The following is a 23,969-nucleotide window of genomic DNA, read 5'->3' on the forward strand; positions in this document are numbered from 1 at the left end:
GAGTATAATTGTAACTACTACAAGTATGGAGGCTTTCCTGATCCGGAGGAACTGCTTGCTTTGAAATTTGTCTCGCTTCAGACATTGTTTACCAAACATGCAATAGGCGTGGAAGTGAGCGAGCAATTGGTCGGTGCACCCACTTTGGTTACTTCTCAAGCGATTATTTAGAGAAGACCGCGATCGCCTCTTTCCTTCATGCCTGTTCACCAAAGGTTCGTCCGAATCGTGGGAGATCAGGATATTGTGAGCAAATCGCAAGAATTCTCTAGAGTAACCAGCCTGGTTCTTTGATGTACGGAAGCTCATCCGATCAAGCTTGATTTCTGCTATTCGCCAGCTACTTTTGACGAGTATCTTTTTCATATATAATATGGCTTTGGCAGATTCTTCATCTCGCTTTCGGTGAGGTTCCGGCTTCAGCGTTCTCATATCTGGAGGAGGTCACTAAACTTGAACAAAAATGTGTCACACTGCCAATCGATTGATGACGGAATTGATGGAGCGATCTATTATATAACGTGCACCAGGAAGAATGGATGAGGCTACAGTGGTAACGAGTACTGTTTATCAGCATAGAAGAAGACTTAATGGGAGGGGCCGCGATTTAAGGTTATTCTGTAGGTCGGCGCTAATCCAACTTCGGAAAGGACCCTCCATGACGTCGGGCAGATCCAGGACCCAGTCAAGCTCTAAAGCTCCAAAGTCAACAACACCATCGGATTCGCGACCGGCCGTTATGGTATGATACAAACATGGCACAAACTATTGCAAAAGCGGCCATCAGCCTATACATCTTGACTTTCAACTGCGGCAAATCACTTATCGATCTTGACGCCGTATCATCCCAGCTCTTCTTAGGGCTCAGTACCTCGAAGCTCCCAGACATCCTTGTTCTATCTCTACAAGAAATTGCACCAATACCTCACTGCCTCATCGGGGGATCCTTCCTCGTTCCATACTTTAGTCGATTTCATCAAGCTGTCGAGAAAGCGTCACGGAAAGCGGCTGGCACCACAGGCAATGATGGTGGATTGATATACCATCCTGTGGCGGCAAGGAATCTGGGAATGACGGGCATAATGGTGTTTGCGAAGGATCCTACAGCTGTGTCGGATGTAGAGACAGGTGGTGTGGGCGTTGGACTGGCAGAGATGGGCAATAAAGGCGCTATTGGAGTACGGTTCACATATCATGGCAATGGGACATCAACAGAATTGGCTTTCGTCGCTGCACATCTTGCACCCATGGAGTCTGAGCTCGAACGCCGAAATGAGGATTGGAAGAATATTGTGCGGGGCCTGGTATTTTCTTCGAAGTCTGTAGATCGCACGAATATCGAGACGGCGACTTCGGCCGAAGAAAGACCGCTGCTTTCTATTTCACCACGAGATGCGTCGATATTCAAACCAACTTCACATTTATTCTTCGCAGGAGATCTGAATTATAGGACTTCTATTCTGTCGCCCTCACCTACAGATCATCAGGATACCTTCCCTCAACCTTACCACGACGAGTCATCGCCACAGCACTTCTCCAAGCTGTTCGAGAATGACCAGCTCAATCAGGAACGACTAGCAGGTCGAACGTGTCACGGCTTGACTGAAGCTCCTGTCACATTCCCACCGACTTACAAATACAGCCCCAAGGAACCATTCCTCACTCCAGACGAAGATCTCTCCAAATGGCATTGGGCTAGGCATCGCTGGCCAAGTTGGTGTGACAGAATTCTGTACCTGGATATCCCATCCTGGGTCAGGAGCTCTCACCCGGAAGCAAAGATCATGACACACAAATACTCGGCTCTCCCTCTGTGGCCTACATCTGACCATCGTGCCGTCGCCCTCGATGTTTCTGTCCCCCTAATTCCCATCCCACCTCCAAAGGAAGACGAGCAAGGCGATGATCCGAGAATACATCCACCTTTCAAAGTAAACATCGACTGGAGGACCAAGAGGGAGAGAGCAAGAGTCCTGGAGTTGGTGACTGGGTTCGCGATGTACTTTACCACTACTCTGGAAGGAGGTGGAGTGTCCGTGGCGATGTTGCTTGGAGCTGTTGGAGCGTTCTTTGCCATTAGAGCTATGCTTGAGATGTGAGAAGTGGTGTTGGCATTCAATATGATCATCACACATGATTATACCCGACCAACTGATCGTTATTACATACACTGTTCTGCTCTCTGTTAGGAGCAGGGGCAGCATGATTCTCGCCTCAAACGGGTGGTAGGTCGTGACTCGTGATCGAGTGAACCACTTACTACTATGAGCCGAAATTAAAGGCGAATTTCATTGCGCGTACTGAAGATGTCTGTTGAGCGACTCTAGTGATTTGGTTTCCACGAGTCAGCGACGTTTTGCACTTTGTGCAGAGTGGATGTGGCAAGGATCTTCGGAAACGGAACAGTATCTTTCTGCTATCCTTACTGTCGTTCAAGTACAGTACTCCGACATCAGTCGTCCACGATCCACAGAGTTTCGCTTTTGAAAGGTCTTGGAAGAACTTTCTAGTTAACTGTCACCCAACATTACTCATCCCGACTTTCCACGGTGGCTTATGCCCTTCCAATTGACTCGGAGCTTACGGCATGAAAAACAAGCACTTGTACGGCTGACTGAGCGGCCCGCCACAGCATCAGATGAAAAAGCTTCTTCCAAATTCCACTCATAGATAGATAAATACTTCTTCTCCATCTGCAAAATGTCCAAGTACAATCACGTGTATGTACGGAGCAAGGGAGACTTTCGAGCCGTGTCAAGAAGACTGATCCAGCAGCCAAGATTCACGAACCAAACACCTGAGAGAGCTCGAGGAGAAGCATTTCTTGGACGAATCCATCGAAATATCAAGTTGTCAAGTGGCTAATTTACGGCATTGTATATACTTTATTTCATCCCAACCCGATCTTCCGTTGTTCCACGTCGCTGGGCACGGTACGTCATTTAAAGCCGAGGGCAAGCAGCTGCACCAAGGCTAGACCTCTACCCCACTACACCCACGCTACGCCCTACCTCTACTTGACGTGGGAGCTTTCCCTCCACCATCACTATCTCTCCCCTCATTCTTCTTGTCTGAGACCTTTCAACTCATATACAGTCCCAGCAGCTCTCCTCGGCCCTCCCTCAATTGACTCCTCATAAAGTATTTATAGTCCTTGACTCCAATCTCCATCGCATCGCATCGCATTAACAAACTGCTCTGTGCTCCTCGCCTTCGTCTCGTCTCTCTGTCGCACCAATGCACCCAGCACCCATCGAATGAACAGCAGCAGCAGTCGCCGCCCCACCTTGCCTCTGGGACAAGAGCAGGACAGGAATAGGCCCAGAAATCGGACAAGTCAAAGTCAAATTTACAGCAAAAAGAAAACCCAAAGTCAAAGTCAACCCTTCCTCCCTGCCCCTCTAAGCTCTCGCCGACGAGCAGCTACCATCGCAATGGCTTTCGCAAGATCCGCAACGCACAGCATACACGAGATGGCTTCGGGGATTCTGCACCATCATAAGTCGAGGAGCGACGAGCCATGTTCGGAGGAGAAGCACCAGGAGGAAAAGGACTTCGTGGCGCACTACGCCGAACAGCATGAGATTCTGGCGCCGGAAGAGGTACAGCAGGACCCAAGGAATAAAGATCTGGGTCGAAGCTCGAGGGGTTTGAATGTTCACGACTTCAATCTGATCAGGACGCTAGGGACAGGTATGCGCAGCTCATCATGTTGCCAATGAAGTGGAATTGGAGGCAATGTGCTGATCAGGAACAGGTACCTTCGCGAGAGTCTGGCTTGTTAGTCTGGCGAATCCAGCAGAAGAGGACAAAGATAAGGTGTATGCCTTGAAGGTATTGCGCAAAGTTGATGGTCAGTGGAAGCTGCGAAAAGACTCGAGAAGTACCTACTAACCACCACGGCAGTTATCAAGCTCAAACAAGTTGACCATGTCAACCACGAGCGATCCGTTCTTGCAGATGTTGCTGGCCATCCATTTATCACTACACTAATTACAACGTTTTCCGACCACGAGTCTTTGTACATGCTTGTAAGCCAATTCTTCAATTCATAAGAGTGGGGTCCGGTCTAATATGAGGGGTAATAGCTCGATTACTGCCCTGGCGGCGAAGTCTTCTCCTACTTACGAAAAGCGAAACGATTCGACGAAAGCACATCACGGTTTTATGCCGCTGAAATAGTACTCATTTTGGAGTTCCTACACGAGCGCGAAGGCGTTGCATACAGAGATCTGAAACCGGAAAATCTACTGCTAGATGCAGAAGGACATATCAAATTGGTGGATTTTGGATTTGCGAAGAGGTTGGGGAATAGTAAGCTATGATGAGCTAGAGTTTGAGAGGGGGCGATACTGACATTGGAAAGGGGAAACTTACACGCTTTGCGGCACGCCAGAGTATCTTGCGCCAGAAGTAATTCAATCGAAGGGCCATACAACAGCCGTAGATTGGTGGGCATTGGGTATCCTGATATACGAATTTCTGACTGGGTATCCACCATTCTGGGATGCAAATCCCATAGAAATCTACAAAAAGTATTTCCCCATATCTCTCACTTCCAACTTCCAGAAATTGACCCATCCAGAATCGTTTCCAAAGACGTCCGCTTCCCCTCCGAACCCGCCATCTCCCCAGAAGCACAAGACATAATCCGCGCCTTCTGCGTCGTCGACCGCTCCAAACGACTCGGCAACATCTCCGGGCGTGCCCAGCGCGTCAAAGATCACCCCTTCTTCAAAGGCGTCAATTGGGACGATGTGTACTATAGGAAGGAGAAGGGCCCGATCATACCGCCGATTAGGTATCCTGGTGATGCGCAGTGCTTTGATATTTATGAAGATGAGAAGCCCGGGAGGGAGCACTATAGTGATGAGATGGAGAGGAAGTGGGATCATCATTTTAGGGACTTTTGAGGGGAGTATTCTGGGGATGGGAAGGTGGTGTCGAAAGAGTTGGAAAGGAGTTGAGAGAGAACTGTACAGATGATTTGAGTGGCTAGGGTTATTGGCTACTTTGGTTCGCATTGCATGGAGTTTTGCCGGGAACTGGGAACTTGGGATCTGGGACTTCATGACCCGACATACGGATGGATATTTGGGAGGTCTTTTACCGTACCGTACATATGATGAGTCAGGGTCTATCTAGTATAGTCAACCGACACTTGTGTATACAAAACCGGTGAGCGAATAAGAGAATTGAGTGTGAGTAGCGGATTTGAGATAGTAAGCCAGAGAGAACTACTTGCCTTGGCGGGAGGTGCTCCAAGAATAATGTAATCTACTCGCTTAAGGGACTGTTTATTTGTTGCTTATGTGTTCCATCAGAAATTACAGTTGGTGAAGAAGGTTGTTGATTTAGCTCTGGGGTCACTTAACTGTTTGTTTGGTTTGTCCAAAGATCGGTAGATATATCATGAAATCTGGGCTAGAGGTAATGCTGTGTTTACTTACGGATAGCTTTGATATCTCCAATCTAGTCTTGCCATCAACAGAGTGTTCTTCTAGCCTGTATCCCGTGTATTGCTGTACAGAAAGATTGAGACAGTTAGTTTCTTTCAGAGAGGTTTCATGATTATTAGACTCCCTGAAAAGGGAGCTAAGGAAGGCAAGGCAACTAAACGTACAGAGATATCGCTCAGTTTCTAATAACGCAAAACAAAACAGACAATGACAAACCCTGAGACAGGCACCTCCCTTACAAACATCATCTGAACAATAATTCCACTCCTCAACACCACCCAATATACCTCCATCCAACTCCCAACCTCATCACCGTCAAGGGACCCCCACTACTTCTTCCCCTGCAAATGTCACTGCATAACCTTCTCCCAAACCCCCTTCCCATCGCCCACAAAACTATCCCCATGACACGGCACCAAATTCTCAAACCCCCAGCCCTGAATCCTCCTCACACTCGCATTAAACCCCTCCCTATCCCCCTTACTAAAAACATACCACAGCATCCTCCTCTGCCAGACCGCCTCCCCGCGCGTATTCTGCAGCGCCCCAAACAACCTGGTCGCCCACCCCGAGGTGGCATCCTCCCCACTCTTGCTGTATTGCTCTGTAGCGGGCAGGTTGAACAGCAAGTCCGCCTCGATGAGCGTCTTGGAGGGTTTGTGGAAGAAGACTATTTCCTTGTTGGGGTGCGAGGGCATGTATTCGTAGGAGAACTCGGCGTCGAAGTCGGGCGAGATGGTGATGGGCTCTTTTTCTTTTCCTTTGGCGGTGAAGATCGTGCTGAAGGGGACGAGGGTGATGGATTTGTCCTTTGTGTGTAGCTGGGCGCGTTTTTCGGGGAGGCCTTCGGGACCGATGACGTGCGAGGAAGGGAAGGCGGCGTGCCAGGTGGAGAGGTTCATGTGGTGCTCGATGTCGGGGGCGATGAGGTAGGACACGGGGGTTGGGGATGTGGAGAGGGAGGAGATGGTGGTTTTGAGGAGGGGGGTGAGGGGTGTAGGGGAGAAGACGGCGAGGGTGCCGGTGCGGAGTTTGACTTGAGGGGAGATGTTAGCTTTTGAATTGGAATTGAAGAATAGGATTAGATTGGGAGGAGGAGGAGGAGGAGGAGGAGGAGGAGGAGGAGGAGGAATATACCAATTGTTGCTCGCCCACCGAATTTTATACGTCCGAATCGCAGGAAGGGAACCGAGACTGTGGTGACACCAGGGACGATCTCTCGGATCACAGTCGCATCATCGGGTGAATTGGTAGTTTTGAAAGACATTTTGAAAGCTGTTGTACAACTCTTCCGTTATCAGTGGTACAATTGACTAGTTTGGAGCTTGTATTTGTTATGTCGTGAAACGTGAGGTTGTGAAATCAACGTGAAGTTAACGTGAAGTTAACGGAGGTGGGATGGTATTTATCGTTTATCGGATGATGTAAATTCGGTCAGGGACGTTGAGAGTGATGACGCGGGCTTGCAGGGAAGCTGGAGCTTTCAACGGTGCTGCAGCGCAGTGCTGAAGATCAAGGTGAGATAAGCTTTTGCTGGGGTATGTGGGCTGTGTATCAGGGGCCGAGGTCTAGAATAATTCGGAGCCGCTTAGTGATGAGAGGGGGTCTAGATGCTCTGTAGGTACTGTGTATGGTGCAGATACAGGTGCGTGCGAAAAAAAAGTGTTTGGAAATCAGACTCTGGAGAAAAGTATCGTATTTTCGTATCGAAGCCGAATTTTTCTAATAGTGCGATGGGAAGGTTATCCGAATATTGGTGGAATTGTCTTGTCCTGAGAGTGAAAGAGCAAGCAACAGAATAGATACAGCAGCAACAACAACAGGCTTTATATATCAAAACCCCTCAATAGAAGTATCCTAAATAAATAGCCTATTCCCTTCCCTTCCCAAACTCAAAATACAAATGTAATCCCCCTCATGCAAGCCGAGTCCTCAGTAAGCAGCATTTGATATTGGCAGCCTCTCGAAAAACTCAAATCACAACCGCCTGTTCCTCGTCTATGGCTGGATGGCTTGCTTAGAAAGCGTAAGCCGAGATGCGGGAAGGCCCTGTGCCCTGGGAGTGCTGCGGAGTGGAGGGATGTGGTGTGCTTGGCTGCCGAAGGGAGTTGAGATTTCTGGTGCGGTGCAGTGCAGTGCAGTGCAGGGTCTGTTTGTTCGGTACAGGGCTGCCTCGGTCGGGTAGCTGTAGCTGGTGCTGGTGCTAGTGAGATGAGATAGGACAGGGCTGCATGCAGAAGAGCATATCGTCGAATTTTTAAGGCTGCTGCTTTGGGCTTGGGGTATTGCTGCATGCGGTTCTCGTACGTATCGGTTGGAATGTGGCTTGGCGTTTACCGAATGTTGGCATCTGAATGAATATTAATCATCCTTTTCTGGCTGGCAGGACTTGCTTTGGTGGCGGAGTTCCGGATTTGGGTTGTAGGGAAGGGAATTTCATGGGTAGCTGAGGGGAGATGTAGGATGACAGTTTACAGTTGTTGACAATTTCACATGATTATAGTCTGTACCTGTTGAGACCCCTACTCCGTCATCTTACCCAGATCTAGGCACAGGAGAAATGTATTTCAAATTTATTCAATTTCGTGCGTATCGTACATATCGTACTTGAGGCATCGTACCGACATGGTCATTAATCCACAAATCAAGCAACTGGAAAGAGCCGAATGCGAAGCAAGTACTTACGGGGTCGATGACCTGCCTGGAGTACATACATGAATGTCGCTAGCTTGCGGTGGGACTATGAAACAAGGTGAAGTGGAGTAGACAGCAAAATCCATCCATCGCCATTTCAAACCCAAATTATAAGTCCAGAAACTCCATGCTGTCTGTCGCGGCAGAATTTCAATAAATTGATGTCAAGGTCGGTATCAAAAGATTGCGGAAGTAAAGAAGAGAGTAAGTCGTCAACCAGGCATACGGAAAGGCTTGATCTCCATAATGCTAGCCTTGGTAATGGCATAGACAAGAGACTTCTCAATACGATGTGCCCAGTTCTCTGAGACAATCTTGCGAAGAATACCATTCGCATACCTCGCACCCATGCGACTGTTGAGCAACTGTCGAGTAGAGTCGTTTGCAGCGAACCACCGGTTCCGCTCAAAGTACGTGTCGATGGTGATGAATATGCTGTAGTACACGATGAGATGGAATAGCATGCCCCAGAGAGTCCATTTGATGCTGGGGAGAGGGCGAGGAGCGGAGATGTTCCAGAATCCTGGGTTGGCGGCTTGCAAATCACTAATTTCGTCACCGCTGGGAGAACTTGGTGACAAGTCATGTATGTTACCGCTGGGAGGGCTGGGAGGTCCAAACTGGACTCCTTTTCCATCACCAGTGGAAGCAAATGGATTGGTTGAACTCAAACCTGGGTTGGCGTTGTTTGAAGACGATGTAGGTCGTGATGCAGGAGGTGCAAAGGCAATGCTCTCTCGACGATCTGGGCGAGCGTCAAGAGGTGGCAACAATGTAGCGAAATCGGCAGTCTCAATGGTCCCAGATCCGACCTGAGTATCAATAGGATCAGAGCCTAGCGCTGCACTGTTCATAGGACCTGAAGGGCCAGGTGTCGAAGATGCGATGGGAGAGTTTACCATAGCAAGTGGAATGGAACCGAATCCTGGGAGATCACCATTTTCATCTTCTTCATTGTCTTCGAGACCAAGGACTAGGATAGGATGATTGCTGGTGGGTGCCATGCCTCGAATCTCTTGGATGAAGGACGGCCAAAGGATTCCGGTCAAGTAGTTGAAGAAGGCAAGTACAAGGATCAAGAAGTTACGTTCGATGTATAACCAGGAGTGAACATCTTTTCCATTGTAGACAACCCGATCAACCTCCTTGATGATAATTTCCGGAGCCGTGCGGATGCTTGGCACAGTAGCTGGCATGGGTCCTGGGCCGGCTGGACGAATAATGACTTCTTCGACTGGGACTTTGACTTTGATTTCGATAATATCGACTTGACGGCGTCTTTGTTCAAGGATGCGCTGGTCTTCGGCGATCTCTTCATGCTCGGATTCGATCCCTTCATTGGCATTTGCGGGATTCCCAAAGTCAGCACTATCTTCAGAAGCATCGTCCCAGTCAGGTTCCTCAAAAGAACTGCTTTCGCCACTCGTAGGTAGAAGTCCGAAAATTTGGTCAGAAAGTGCCTGAGAGGCTGGTGTGATGGTTTCAGGAGCGATGTGAGTTTCAGGGTGAGGGTTGAATCTTGGGCCGTCATCGACTGACTTGTTCGATTCCACGACGACATCCTCAAGGACTTGTTGGTCTTCGTAGAGGTCAGTTTCAAAATGAGCTCCCTCAACCATCTGTTCAATCAATTGCTCAATCCTGACATCTCGATTCTCAACCTGTTTCTCGATTTGCTTGACCTTCTGGATGAGATCAGAGCTTGTCTGAGCGGCGGCGGCGGCTTCGTTCTTGTAGTGTTCCACCTGTAACTTGGCTCTTTCAAGCTCTTCTTTCAAGTTCTTGTTGAATTGGATTTGTTGCGCGAGCTGTGGTTGAAGCTCATCGATCGTGGCGTTCGCGTCGGCAAGTTGCTGGTCGAAGCCATTTTCCCCATTGATGTCGTCCTCTCGAGCCTTAATCGTCAAGTTGGCTTTATCAAGCTGGGCCTTCAAGTCGGCAGTGGTCTTCTTCTCATCTTCGTGCTGCTTCTTGAATTCAGCTGCCTGGTCCTCGGTACGCTTGATGTAGTCTGTATTGCCCTCGAGTTCGCTGTCTTTGAGATTGAGCTCCTTGCGCAATGATGCGATCTTAGCTTCAAGAACAGCGACAGCGTCAACATTCTTTGGAGGCATGGCGACAGGTTTTTCAGGGACGACGATGGTTTGAAATGAGCTGTCTTCGTACGACGGGGACACCTCCGGTTCCTCAGAGATTTCGGACGCCATGCCTTCATCGCCAGACAAAGGAACTTCGTCTTCCGCTTTCGGCGAATTAAGCTCCTCGATCTCCGATTGCAGGTCTTCGACTTTCGAGTTCAGCTGGTCGATCTCCGACTTTTGCAGGTCGATCCTCGATTTCAGGTATTCCATCTCCCTGTCCTGAACCTCAAGGTCCGCATCCGCATCTTCCAACTTTGAGATAAGTTAGCGCACGATTATGAGGATTTAATCGATCAAAGTGATTGAAAATGTCACCCGACAATCGTGTAACGTTCAAATTAATGAGTGAGAACTCACTTTATTCTGAACCTCCTTCAACTCCACGTTGAATTCCTTACGGAGTTTCTTCCTCAGGTCACGTTCTTCTGCGGCCGCATCGAACTTAGCCTTTTCCAGCGCGTCAGTGGCAGTAGTGCGCTGAGCGCGCAAAAGGTCCAATGCACCATTGGCAATGCCGAGCTTTATCTTAAAATCCTGGACTTCTTGGGAAGCTTTCTCGTATTTTTCCTTCCAATTCGTACCAAAGAAGTCGGCGTTTTCGGTGAAATTGTATGCCATCTTGTTGGTTGTGTGTGGAAATTTTATGATGAAGGAATTGAAAGGAAGATTGAAAGGAAGATGGAAAGGAAGATTGAAAGGAAGATTGAAAGGAAGATTGAAAGAAAGATTGAAAGAAAGGTAGACTTAACTCAGTTGAAAGGTTTACTGCTTACACATACCCCCCTTAGTGATTATTCATTTACTATTGCATTGCAATCCTACTGTGCTTTCCAAAGTTCTAGAGTCACGTTTGAACTCTTCGGAATGAGAATATCACTTTCGGAATTGTCACAGGGGCCAGAGTAGTAGAGTCATGTCGTTTTCATTAAAGTAGTCAAAGTATCTTGTTATCAGTAGCAGCACCCTCCTGATAAGATAGTGTATCCATTTAGTACCCTTGTCATCTCTTATGGCCTCAAACCAGGCCATAAAAATGAGAGAGTAGGTCTTTGTAATATATTGGCATTTCTAAATATGGATATTCCCCGTGCTATGCAAAGTGAACCAAAACCTCCCGAACTCCCTGGCTATGTCCTGACCATCCATAACTACAAGTTGACAAGAGGCACTTTCGAGTATATATCATCATATGCCCTTCCAATCCAGCCACCTTCCAGACCTCCTCTCCCAACAACTCCCAAGCCGCCCGCCATCCAAAGTGCTCCAAGTGCAACCGCAATACCATTGATGGTCCACCAGCGCCGTTTCGCCTGCTTATCACTCCCAACCGGAATCCAGCCGGTCCACCGCGCAATACCCCACACGAAATGTCCTGCTCCAACAGCAACCAGAGCGGCGTACCCTGTGCTCGCCACGAACGGATGCTTCGCGAAGCCGTGGCTCACGAACCCTAGCCCTACACTTGAGGATCCCCCTTCATATATCCACGGAAGTAATCTGTTCACGAACGAATGCCCCAGTACCAAAGGCGTCAACACATATCCCGACAAACTCGACCATGACATCTTAGGCCATATTCTCAGTCCTTTCTGGAAACGGTCTGCTACTGATAGGTTGGCAGCACCATAGCGGGCAAGGTTGGCATTGCGCCGATGAATGCGCAGCCATAGCCCAGAGAGTATATGTGTCGCGATTGGAAGAGTGATGAGGAGCGGCTCGAGGGGTATCGATTGATAATATGGTCGTGTTAGGAGGAGGTAGGAGTCTGATGCTTGAACGGATTGTGTGATGAGAGGTATGATTGATGTGTTCGTGATGTGAAATGATGCGAAGATCGTGAATGCGTAAGAGGAGTATTTTTGCAAACGCGTTACTAGACTTGTCAGCGCGTGATCTTGGTCGTCGAGAGATGCAACCTACGATAATATACCGAGCTATGCCCACTGCCACTTAGTCCAAGAGTGGCGGACCTCTTCGGGGCGGGAGTTGAGGTTGGGTAGTCTTCAAGTTGCTTCTCTAATTCCGGCGGCGTATCTATGGGCGACGGATCTAGTTGCTGCAAAGATATAAACGTGTCTTGCGACGCCGTCGACGCTCTGCGGTCCATGATCAATGAGGTTGATGCAGTATGCAATATGTCGAGGATTGTCGACACAAAGGCGCTGTTTGGTCGTTGAATTTAAGCTTAATTTGAGTGGACCTCGGGATCTTTGGACCCAAACCTTATTCTGGGCGACAACATCGGCAGAACTTCCATTCTTCAAACACTGGACACAACAACGATACAGAATGCCTCCAGTACGTTAATTGTTCCCAAAATAGCTACGAAACACAGCTAACAGTATAGCGCGGCTTCACAAACCCAGCCCCAAAAACAGAAAGTGCCCGCGAAGCGGTCCGGTCCTTCTACTGTCAGTCTTTCCCAACCCACCCACACCCCGCTCAAGCTCACACCTCCAGGCGAACTATGCAGCAAAGGCTATGCGCGGATGAACGAATATGAAGCTCATCTATCCTCCTACGACCATTCACACAAGCAACGTCTGAAGGACATGCGACAGCTCACTCGCGATCCCCTTGCATCCTCCAAAGCCAGAAAAGCCGAGGCGAAAGCCAATTCACAATCCGGATTAATATCTATAAAGCTGGGTGATAGTGGAAGTAGTGGTGGAGGAGGCGGTGGATTCAAAAAAGCTGGGTTCAAGAAGGCAGGATTCAAGAGTGCTTTTGCCCCGGTGGATGGGGACGGTGTGAAGGACGAGGAGAAAGCTGAGGTCAAAGAGGAGAGAGGGGAAGTGCCAGGCAGTTTGAAGATTGTGGATCAAGGGGAGAGCGATACGGAAGATGAAGGATACGAGATGTATGATCCCAGACATCCGACTGATTGAAAGGCAGGATGCCGACATATCATTCTTGCACGATACCAGGTGATGGAAATATCTTTGCTGTACCTCCGCTTAGGGCATGAAAGGAGCACGCCCGGGAGAGCATGAGGCTGATGCAGCGCATCTACAGAAGCGAGCCTCGTACCGGGAGCTCTGTAGGTATATTCCTGCAGATGCGGCAGGATGTTTGTGGGTCTGATGTGCTGTGCTGTGCCAGGACTTATGGCCCTGGCAGTACCCGCATCAGTTTCGTACCAGGCATTCAAAATCGCATCTTTGTAGATGCAAGAGCTTGAATTATCACATATGACTTATTCTAATGATTTCTTGACGCAGGCCATGAGTCTATCAATATTGTTATTCTTTCTGCATTGTGGTACAGGAAAGAGTCTTCACAAAGTCTCGCATACTCCTTAACATTATGCTCAGTTTGTGTTGATCTCCATGTGAGGTCGAGTGTTATTTCATGTCTGTTTCCCAAATTCCATCCTTACAGCTTTCAGTGTTCCGCTTCAATCCACGCATTCTTGAGAGGGGGATCTTCAGAGCAGTTTCATTTCCTCGAATGACCTTCCGGTACTTCTTGTTTGCTTTCAAACCATAGAGCTATGCATAACACAGTCTATGTTCCAAGGCGCTCTTGTCCCTACAAGCAGTGCTTTATGGATGTTGAGTCCTTCGCATTGGCTGGCGTCAGACCTCAACCAGGCGAGGATAGCCATACAGCACGTGAAGTTTTCTGATAATGATTCTTGAGTCGGACGGACGTCATTTGATTGCTGGTATAGTTTGACGGACGACCTGTACTCCAGTTCTCTGGGCTAGACTGAACCTGTTCTATGTGACTTTACGAGAGAATGGGTTTCAGCTACCACCCTGTATATGCAATCCACGAAAAACTCGAGTCAGGCGTGGAAACGTAATCCGAGGAGAAATATTCTCCTCACGATGTAGAGAGCGACTCGGACGGTTGAGAAGTTTCTGAATCTCGGAAGCGACGGGCAGATAGATCGAAAAAGCAGGAGTAGAGGTCATCCAAGCTGGTAGCGAGATCTCTGGCCTAAATACCGATTGGGATAGCGCTTTTTAAGTCGGAGCCTGACTGAAAACGATGTATATGTAGCTAGGACTTGTACAATAGTTTAAAGCTCGTGACTAAACTTATCTATTTCAAACCTTTGCATGGAAAGAGCGATTCCCCGTCCAGTCTGATTTGAGCAGGAAACATTTTCCCCATGTTTATGTTTATTTCTGGACGCTTCTACAGAGTGGTGATATCCCACCTGTAGGAGCAAAAGATCCAATTCTATCTGAACAATTGCTGTGCTGTTATAGGGTCTCCAGTCTCTTCCTAAGTTTGGTTGTCTAGCGTCTTTTTAGGACTTTGTCTTTTGAGTGTGGTGATGCCCGTCCTTCATTATTATGCAGCTAGTTGGAAGACCAGCTTCTTGGAGGGAGGCAATCGCACTTCAATCAAACACTCTTTCCGTCCTGGTTGGCTGCTGAAGCCGCGAACTTATTAGTGACAGAGCTAGACAACTGGACATGAGTGTACAAGAGAAGCGCAAGGCAGAGCGAAGTGACGATGAGCAAATCCGCCTATCCCCAACATCAGTTTGACCAGTTGAGCCTTGTCGCAGAGCCTTGATGCTCAGCCACAACGCCCAATTGAAGTTGGCTTCAAACTCGAGTGTCTGCCAATCACGTCGACTGGTGATGCTCTAGTAGCTACGCCCGCCTTCATGTATCTCAAGTTGCTTCTTTCCATCACACCGCAACTTTTCTTCTGAAGTACAAGTATCTTGTAGTGACGTTCACAGCCTACCATCGATCCTAGGTGAAAAAACCTGTCGGTAATGTCTGTGCTATCTACAAATTGAAAACCATGTCTTTCGGGTTTTCGGCAGGCGACTTTGTGGCCTCCATTTTGCTGATCAAGGACGTTGTCCAGGCTCTCAACACCTCCAAAGGATCTGTCGCCGAAGTCGCCGCACTTTTATCGACCCTAGAGTCATTACAACACGCCATCATCACTTCTGAGGTTGTTTACAAGGAATGTGGATTATTCGATTTGGATGATGCCGCCAGCCTTGTCGCCAAGACATTGAGAACATCCATTGAAGCCGAAAGGAACCGCTGTCATGAGATTTTGGTTCCCTTCATTTATTCTGTGAAGCCACACCACGATGTGTTTCTTAGACCAGGTTGGAGTTTGATTCGTCAAGCAAAGAAAATTACATGGCTCTTCCGTGAAGATGATATTGCGCAGGTTGATCGGAACCTCACGAAGCATTTGACAGCGTTTCAAATGTTCTGTCAGCTGTTGACACAGTAAATATTAAAGTTCCACCTTCTTTATTTGAACATGCTCACTGACAAACCATTAGGGTCCATTCTCAAAGCATTCTCCAAACATCCTCGGATATTCTCTCCAAAGTCATCGATCTACGAGCAGAAGTTACATCAATGTCAAGAGTTGTCCAATCGCTGGCGTCCATTCCATCCGGAATTGGAAACCCATGGGAATCTTCATCCGCGTTGTCAGACACCGTGTTACTGCTAGATGCAATCGGTCGATCGGTACTTCTGCCAATGATGCTGCTGGGCTCCGTAGAGGTAAATATGCTCTTCTGCTTGCAACTACATGTGCTAATAGTTATACAGGACATCCATCAACTCCTAGTGATCATGTACCGAGACATACCGGGTAGGAAGAAGATACTAGGACGTGAATACACTCTCACAGACGAGGAGTTGGACGGTATCATTCTTGAGAGATCCAATTGGGAAATGACTAGGCAACCTGGTATGAAGCTCTCTGTCAACATGATCCTTCATGCCACCGAATCAGTTGATCTACGGCGATGCCCAAGGTACAAAGCTCTGTGCTCCGGTCCTATACTTCCTCGGAAGCGCCGTCGTTGGTAAAAGTCCATGTGCACTATTGTTCGAAATCGTTCTGACGTCGAGTTCAGTTACAATTGTCAGCTTACTTTCCGTATTTTCGACAAAGAGCGGCCCATTGAAGAGATTTCAGATGCTGTTTCTGGAATCATCTCTTCTTTACAGACAAAAGATAGCGCAACACGACTTTCGAGTTCATCGCAACCGTGTCGTGGGCTGACGAGCAGCCAGGACGACGACTTATTATTCAAGAATATACACTTCCACCGCGAAATACCCAGTCTTTTTAGAAGCGAGAAGGTACCATGTGCCACAGCTATTAAGCAACTCGCCATCGACGAACTTCCTCCTCTCCACAAGGCCGCGGCAACCGGGAACTGCTCCGAAATCAAGAGGCTTCTGGACCAAGGCTGCGAAATCGACATGCCACTCCCATTTAATGCTGTACTCAATAGCCCTAGTTGTCCGAAATGGCTCCCACTTCATTTCGAAGCATGCACGCCACTGCATATCGCTTGTTGGTTTGGGAAATTGGATGCAATTACAGTTCTTCTCGAGAAAGGTGCCAATATTCTGGCCCAGGTCCCGACTCACAAGTACGAAACAATGACTTTTGCGCTACAGGGCTGCGAACTAGAACGAATCTTTTGGCCAGTAGCTGAGCGAGGAGCCAGAATCGAGTACCAGGACATACATGGCGACACCCCTCTGATCATAGCCTGTGCTTCAAACAAGGCGTTCATAGTGCACTATCTATTGCGACATGGTGCACTGCTGGAAACTTTTGACAATTACGGAGCTACTGCACTACAGACCGCCGCTTCCAATGGTCATGACCGTATCTTTGAAATACTGCTCGATTACGGTGCGAACCCAGCGCCAAGCCATGATATTGTACCCATACATGATATGCAATGGACAACGCTACACTATGCGGCTGCAGGCGGCTCGGTGAAGATTCTTCAATTCCTCCTCGATGATGGACAAAATCCAGACGCTGCCGATTCTGACGGCTGGTCTCCATTCCACCTGGCGCTCGCAAATCAACACTTTGAAGCCAGCGTTCTTCTTCTAGATCGTACTAAGAATCCCAACTCCCGATGTAAAGACGGTTTCTCGACTCTCCACTCAGCCGCCTACGCCAGCTTTACTGAGATTGTCGAGATTCTGATACAGTGCGGTGCAGATTGCAATCACAAAAACGGCTTTGGTATGACAAGTCTACTTTCAGCTTCTGTCAAAGATAGTCAAAAGCTACCTGATGCCCAAAAGTCCACCGTAGAGCTCCTTCTACGGCGAGGGGCTTTTAACAACGCAACCGATATCCATGGAAGCACTCCTCTCCACTTTGCGGCATCCTTTGGAAATCAGATCATTGCTGAGATTCTTTTGAAAAATGGGGCCAACATTGATGCTATCGATGATCAGGGCGGGACACCTTTACATGAAGCAGCATATCGGGGACACAGCGAGATCGTTAAACTTCTCATAGAACACGGCGCTGACATACATTTACGTGATGAGACCGGATTGACGGCTCTGCATTTGAGTGCGCAGGAAGGCCACTGCGGCATTTTGGAAGTGCTGCTGAAACACAAAGCCAAGCCCCAAGCCACAGACTTGGAAGGCTCGACTCCGCTCCATCGTGCAGCCGCTATGGGCTTCACGAGTATAGTTCGAGTATTCCTGCAAGTTGTGGTAGGAGTCGATGTGATTCACGGGCTAGGAAGGACGGCATTTCACTCAGCTGCAAGATGGGGCCGAAAAGACTGCATGCGCTTACTTCTCGAACACGGTGCGGATATAAATACAATGGCTCCGATAGGCTGTAAAGCCCGCTGCCCTGTGAATGAATACCAGCTTGAAGTCACAGGATGTGCACCTCTTATATGCGCCTCAGAACACGGCTTTCCAGAAGCCGTGAAACTCCTGCTCGAAAATGGAGCGGATATCAAGGCAGTTCGTGTCGATGGCAAGAACGCCCTCTCGTGCGCAGTGGGCTTCGGGAACATCGAGGTCGTGGAATTGCTACTCGGGACAGGCATTGCCTTTGACTTGCCCGATGTGGATGGGTTGACACCCCTAGCATATGCATGTCGGAATCAGAAAGATGACATAGGCAAACTCCTGCTCAAGTATGGCGCTGCCGTTGATGCCCAAGACTGTGAAGGACGAACAGTTCTGCATTGGGCAGCACTTGGAGGCTTTGAATCAACAGCGAAGATCCTCCTTGAGAATGGAGCAAAACTCGAATCAGACTGCATCGGTCGTACGCCGTTGCATGACGCTGTTTTCAGTGGCAACATGAACTTAGTGAAGTTGCTTTTGGAGAATCGAGCTGATCATCATGCCAAGCTTTCGGAACACTCTACGTTGGGGTCTTGGTCCAAGTATACACTGAAGAAAGCTACTACGGATGATGACAAGAAGAATACAGAAGATCCTTCGAATGAGAAAGTTGAGAGTGCGACAGAGAGGAATGACGATGCGGACAATGAAGTCGTGACAAATGCGTTGGATATTGCTCGTAGTAGAGGATGGACCAGCATTGTGGATTTGCTTTCTTTCTGAATACCCAGGTCGACAACGAAGCCACCTGTTATTTTCGGATCAGCCGAGATCGCTTAATGTGTATTAAGTTCAAGCCGCGTTTCAGCATCGAGACTTCCTTATTACGGCTCGCATAAGTTTGTTTTGTTACTCGATTCAGAGAGCACGTGCTCATATCGACGAAAGCATTGAGGAGAGTGCAGAGGAGAGCAGCAATGAAAGATATAGCAAGAATTATTTTGGTTGATGATCGGAATACTTCAAATCTTGTTTCTGTGTTGTGGCAAACCTGGCAAATAGGGATATATACGAGTTTCGTAAGTTTGAAAACATCTTGCTTTGTTGTTTTAAGTCTAGTACTTGCTTACCCTTTCAAATATGATAGTTTTAATACCCATAATTCGCAATTCGTATGGCGCATAATGTGGACAAAAACCGTATTTATTTCTGCAGCCTGATCTTTTGCTGCAACATTAGGTATAAGTGTCTTTGAGAAATCCCGATTCTTTCACGTAGTGAAGGTCCTTTATTCTATACTTAGACGAATTCCTCACACCACAACCATAAATCAATACAGATTGTCCACAGGGAGACTGCTGCACAGCTAATTTGTGTTGTATTTCACTCACAACATCACTTCATCAATTGCAAGAAATCCCGAATTCACGACAGTTCATCCATACAAGTAACCTCGCTGGAGATGGAAGAAGAGTTGAAGAGCCAATCTAAGACAGATGAAGGATATGTTGTGCGAGAATCCGGCCCGTCAATAGTCAGATCAGAGGAGCAAAGAACAAAGCAGATGTCCAAGAGAAACCGGCCCAATGTCAACTAACTAGTTCGTCCTGACACCACCACATGTCCTAGATGCAAATTAATTGTTGACTTTCCCCGGCTGATAGATAATGAATACTACTGCTATAATTATGCAGGCATAAACGTTTGGGGGATGCGCAGAGCTGCCGTGAGGATCTTTGGGAGCAAGTCGAGGAAGAAAAGGAACGGCCAGAAAAAGATTTGAGAAATGCAAGGTGGCGGGAGGATGTTGCCGAAAAGTGTTTGAAGGGTTGAGATTGCTGCACAATAGAGACTATATAATGATGGTATAGGATGCCTGATACGCACGTGCTTACCGGAGATCATATAAAAGGTGCTGCTGCTGTTGTAAGGCTACTGGCATCAACTTGAAGGGGGTTTGAAAGATGGACTTGCACACATCCCAAAGTTTTGACACAAAACCAATTTGAATATGTTGACAGTGATGAAAGAAAAAGCAAACATTAGTGAATTCTAACCTGTTTCCCTTAGTGTAAAAGAAATCAATCATCATCCGAAACACCACGCAGTTGAGCAATCAGAATCAAAAAATCCAACTCTCCTCCATCAATCTTTCAAATCACGAGGAGTGGGCTCAGTACTGACCTCCTGCAACACCTTCTTGTCGCTAGACTTCACCTCCGCACTCAGTCGTACATTTCCAATCTGTAGACTATTCTGCAACCGCTAGACTTCACTGAGAATGCTGAGAGAGGTGACTATGTGCCGTTTAGTAGGCGTGCAACAACTACTCCCGATCCTCCGGCTCCCGAAATCCATATTGCGCCTCCTCAGACGGCGGATAATACAACAAGACCTTTGGCGGTTGCGATTTGCTGTTTAGGGATCTCGTCCTTCTCTAGAGCTTTGTTAATATGGATTCCTCAAAATTGGGAGAAGGGTGAGGAAGGGCTGGAATTACGAATGAAGCTGTTGAGAATTTGTGCAGCCTTGTCACTCTCCTTTCCGACGGTTGATGCGCTGAAGAGTCCCGTCTTGAAAAACTCTTTTTTGGTGATGAGAAGAGAATATAGGAGTTATGTGACGTATTGTAGATGTCGAGATGCTGGAAGCCTCCCTCTCTTCGCCGAGTCGATAGGCTTATCTTCGAGCACCGGGGCGGCTTTGGTTGCTGCATTCAACACTTGCAATACGCTTGGACGATTCGCTGAAGGGTCATTAGGTGACAAGATTGGACCGATCAATACTTTTGTCATCACGATGGTACTGGACGCCGTGAGCATGCTCGCGATATGGCCCGTCTCACGTACACTAGTACCACTTATTATCTTGGCTATTGTCAATGGCATGGAAAACGGATCATTTTACACCGTATTTCCAACTGTTGTTGCGAGTATCTTTGGTCCTGGAAGGGCATCTGTGGCGATGAGCATGTCAATCACAGGTTGCACATTTGGCTACTTGCTCGGTGCACCAATTGCAGGATATCTACAACAAGCAGCTACAGGCGGTCAAAAAGCAGCGAAGAACCTGGACGTAGAGGATTATCGGCCTGCTATCTTTTATGCTGGTGGGGTGGCGTTGATTTCTAGTCTCTTTGCACTTCTGGCGAGAGCTCATATGAGCAAGAAGAGCAGAAAGTATAAATCGTCAGATTGTACGGAAGTTGTCTGACGTATTAGAGCGATTTACTGATAGAGTTCACGACTGTGTACCTCAGAAAAGTTGCCTATTTAAGAGATATGACTAATACTTCCAAACAGCGACGTTAATTGTACTGTCATTTGATCTCACGGATGCACGCGGTTTCTGTAGTTTTCTTTCTTGCTACGGTATAAGTTTCAATGTTCTATTAGCTTATGAGTACTCCTTCTATTCAATGATACTATCACCACTGCCTGGAAGGGCTGTCAACTGATTAAGAGAGAAAAGAGTAGGGAATCTTCCTCACTGATGATATTGACAGCCTAACTTAAGCGAGTCGCCTCTCATGAATGCTCTTTTCCCAATTTCATAGGACAAGCCTTTAGACAGCTCGAGAATTAACGCCTCATTTCACCTCCAAGCGGCACAATCTATTATCAGCACTAGAATTTCTCGCTTCCGATGGCCCCAAAAATTGTTCTGTTTGTATCACGCCATCACATGTGACGCCCCTATTCCCGCCTCGCTTCTTGGCCTTTGTTTTCATTCGCTAAAACTCGGCACTTGAGTGCATGACGATATCGCGTAGGTTCTGGCATCATTTTCTTTCGTCTGGGATCCACTCTTTGATCCACAATGCATGCAACTCAAATGTTTGGAACGGCATATGGATGCGGATGCTAATGCTTCTTCGAGATAAGATATATATCAGGCTAGTGCCTGTCCATTGCTTTCCTCCTACACATAAATTTTCTCGCGGCACTTTAATTTTGGAGCCGCCGAAGGAAAGCGCACCAAAATGTCGGGTCTTCCTCAGAAGAACGACTACGAAGAGGAGGTGCAAAGGCACCATGCATCTCCCCAAGAAATCGATCCAGAGAGCGGAGTCAAGCGTGGCCTCAAAACTCGCCATTTAAGCATGATGGCTCTGGCAGGAATTATCGGGCCAGGTCTTCTCGTCGGCTCAGGAGGTGCACTTGCAAGTGGCGGTCCAGCTTCGTTGTTGATCGGATTTGGAGTTATTGGAATCATCGCATTCAGTATCATGCAATCGCTGGGAGAAATCACGACCCTCTACCCAAGCGGAGGAGCATTCACCACTCTCGCTGATCGATTTGTCGATAAGGCTTTTGGTGTCGCTGTTGGCTGGAATTATTTCATAATCTGGGCTGCCGTTCTAGCCAATGAATATAATACCGTCTCAGCAATATTCGTCTTTTGGAGCGACAAGGTCCCATTGTGGGGCTACTTCTTGATATTCTGGTTCTTCTTTTTGGCTTTCCAGCTTCTGGGCGTCGAGACGTTTGGAGAAGCTGAGTTCTGGCTAGCGTAAGCTAAGTTCTTTCCGCTTCCAATTGCAAGACTAACTATCTCCAGACTGCTCAAACTCATTGGACTGGTGGCATACTTTTTCTTCTCCATCGTCTATGCTGCAGGTGGACTGAAAGGCCAAGATTCAGCACTAGGATTTCGCTACTGGCATAATCCTGGTGCATTTGCAGACGGTTTCCGAGGTGTTGCCAAAGTATTTGTCTTCTGCTCAACCTTCTATGCTGGAGTTGAGTCTGTCGCTGTCGCTGCCACAGAGACCAGGAATCCGAGACGTGCCGTTCCCCTCGCTATTCGCCAGGTTTTCTGGCGTATCATCTTTATTTACATGGGATCGGCTTTCTTCTTCGGACTTACTTGCCCTTCAAATGCTGAGGGTCTGATCAAGGGCGGCAGCAAAGCGCTCAAGTCTCCTATGACGATTGCCATTCAGAATGCTGGCTGGGAAGGAGGAGTGCATCTGATCAATGCTTTTATCTTCGCAACTTGTCTCTCGGCTGTCAACAGTTCTATCTACATTGGATCTCGAACAATCTTGTTTATGGCGCAAGATGGCAAAGCACCCAAGTTCCTGGGGTTCACAGATAAGCGAGGCGTGCCAATCTACGCCATCGTCTTCACAAACCTATTTGGTGCCCTGTCCATGATGAACGTCAACACAGGAGCTGGAGCAGCTTACGGATACATCGTCAACCTTAGCGGTGTTTCTACTTTCCTTGTCTGGGGAGCCATCTCGTTCATCCACATCCGATTTCGCCGAGCTTGGGCATTGCAGGGTCGCAGTGTTGACTCACTCCCATTCAAATCGTTCCTGTATCCATACAACGCTTATTTCGGCCTCATTGCGAACATCTTCCTTGCATTCGTGCAAGGCTGGACAACTTTATCTCCTTTCAATGCTGGGAACTTTGTGGATGCTTATATTCTCCTTCCACTCTTCCCAATTATTCACTTTGGGTACAAGTTCGCTTACAAGACGACATACTGGAACCTGAATGACATTGACCTGGATTCCGGTCGGAGAGCGGATCTGGATGCGCAAGTTGAGGCAGAGTATCTTTTTGGCTCGGAGGATACATTGGTGGGCGCGAAACAGCCGTTGTGGAAGAGGTTGGCTAGAAACTTTTGAATTCTATGCGCTCAGGTCTCGCTTAAATTAGAGAAACACCAACCAAGTCTGAAATGGCTCCTGCGAGTTTCAAATTTCTCAAAACTATCTCTAATTGAATATCAGACCAGAAAGATCATTTCCTTTGGCGAGTGTCTATTGTCTTCCAAAAGGGTATTTATCTCTTATATCACGCATCCACAATCCGACACGACGATAAGCCTTTTCTCCATTCAACATGCTAACAGGTTCAACCACGAGGTTCGTGATATGGTCAATAGCAATACTTTTGTAATGCGCAGGGAGTACTTCCGAATCATCTCGGATCATCATTTTTACATTATCTCCAAGATCGACACCATCGAACTGATGCTGGCTCTGACCATTCTCATCATCAAAGAACGGCAGATCCACAATGCGTCCAAGTATGACGAGCCGACCTGATCGTACTTGACCGAAAGGATTCAATCCAGCTAGG

General features: G+C 47.8%; 9 protein-coding genes across 9 annotated transcripts; 6 read left to right on the plus strand and 3 right to left on the minus strand.

The window, feature by feature from the left end:
• Nucleotides 1-755: 755 nt before the first annotated feature.
• ONS95_004236 (uncharacterized protein) lies at nt 756-2,099 on the plus strand (the record flags this gene model as incomplete). Its single annotated transcript, XM_058497589.1, has 1 exon — nt 756-2,099. The coding sequence occupies one exon, from the start codon at nt 756-758 to the stop codon at nt 2,097-2,099; it is 1,344 nt and encodes a 447-aa protein (XP_058352315.1).
• Nucleotides 2,100-3,434: 1,335 nt separating this feature from the next.
• Nucleotides 3,435-4,913, plus strand: PKA2 (serine/threonine protein kinase, AGC; the record flags this gene model as incomplete). The annotated part of the gene is made up of 6 exons (XM_058497590.1): nt 3,435-3,693; nt 3,758-3,853; nt 3,907-4,031; nt 4,089-4,314; nt 4,367-4,535; nt 4,586-4,913. The coding sequence occupies 6 exons, from the start codon at nt 3,435-3,437 to the stop codon at nt 4,911-4,913; spliced, it is 1,203 nt and encodes a 400-aa protein (XP_058352316.1).
• Nucleotides 4,914-5,809: 896 nt separating this feature from the next.
• Nucleotides 5,810-6,726, minus strand: ONS95_004238 (uncharacterized protein; the record flags this gene model as incomplete). Its single annotated transcript, XM_058497591.1, has 2 exons — nt 5,810-6,495; nt 6,597-6,726. 2 exons carry the CDS (start codon nt 6,724-6,726, stop codon nt 5,810-5,812), a joined length of 816 nt encoding a protein of 271 aa, XP_058352317.1.
• Nucleotides 6,727-8,365: 1,639 nt separating this feature from the next.
• ONS95_004239 (uncharacterized protein) lies at nt 8,366-10,504 on the minus strand (the record flags this gene model as incomplete). The annotated part of the gene is made up of 1 exon (XM_058497592.1): nt 8,366-10,504. The coding sequence occupies one exon, from the start codon at nt 10,502-10,504 to the stop codon at nt 8,366-8,368; it is 2,139 nt and encodes a 712-aa protein (XP_058352318.1).
• Nucleotides 10,505-11,079: 575 nt separating this feature from the next.
• On the minus strand, nt 11,080-12,432 carry ONS95_004240 (uncharacterized protein). Its single transcript, XM_058497593.1, has 2 exons — nt 12,215-12,432; nt 11,080-12,167 (listed from the first exon to the last, which is right to left on the minus strand). Exons 1-2 carry the CDS (start codon nt 12,399-12,401, stop codon nt 11,443-11,445), a joined length of 912 nt encoding a protein of 303 aa, XP_058352319.1. The 5' UTR covers nt 12,402-12,432; the 3' UTR covers nt 11,080-11,442.
• Nucleotides 12,433-12,583: 151 nt separating this feature from the next.
• Nucleotides 12,584-13,182, plus strand: ONS95_004241 (uncharacterized protein; the record flags this gene model as incomplete). The annotated part of the gene is made up of 3 exons (XM_058497594.1): nt 12,584-12,592; nt 12,642-12,705; nt 12,755-13,182. The coding sequence occupies 3 exons, from the start codon at nt 12,584-12,586 to the stop codon at nt 13,180-13,182; spliced, it is 501 nt and encodes a 166-aa protein (XP_058352320.1).
• Nucleotides 13,183-15,030: 1,848 nt separating this feature from the next.
• Nucleotides 15,031-18,654, plus strand: ONS95_004242 (uncharacterized protein; the record flags this gene model as incomplete). Its single annotated transcript, XM_058497595.1, has 4 exons — nt 15,031-15,510; nt 15,567-15,795; nt 15,844-16,103; nt 16,155-18,654. The coding sequence occupies exons 1-4, from the start codon at nt 15,065-15,067 to the stop codon at nt 18,652-18,654; spliced, it is 3,435 nt and encodes a 1,144-aa protein (XP_058352321.1). The 5' UTR covers nt 15,031-15,064.
• A 1,719-nt stretch (nt 18,655-20,373) lies between these two features.
• Nucleotides 20,374-21,084, plus strand: ONS95_004243 (uncharacterized protein; the record flags this gene model as incomplete). Its single annotated transcript, XM_058497596.1, has 1 exon — nt 20,374-21,084. One exon carries the CDS (start codon nt 20,374-20,376, stop codon nt 21,082-21,084), a length of 711 nt encoding a protein of 236 aa, XP_058352322.1.
• Nucleotides 21,085-21,678: 594 nt separating this feature from the next.
• Nucleotides 21,679-23,638, plus strand: ONS95_004244 (uncharacterized protein). The gene is made up of 2 exons (XM_058497597.1): nt 21,679-22,383; nt 22,432-23,638. The coding sequence occupies exons 1-2, from the start codon at nt 21,854-21,856 to the stop codon at nt 23,510-23,512; spliced, it is 1,611 nt and encodes a 536-aa protein (XP_058352323.1). The 5' UTR covers nt 21,679-21,853; the 3' UTR covers nt 23,513-23,638.
• Nucleotides 23,639-23,969: the final 331 nt, after the last annotated feature.

This window comes from Cadophora gregata (genome assembly GCF_030347475.1).
Source record: "Cadophora gregata isolate MNR1 chromosome Unknown scaffold_14, whole genome shotgun sequence".
Lineage (NCBI taxonomy): Eukaryota > Fungi > Ascomycota > Leotiomycetes > Helotiales > Ploettnerulaceae > Cadophora > Cadophora gregata.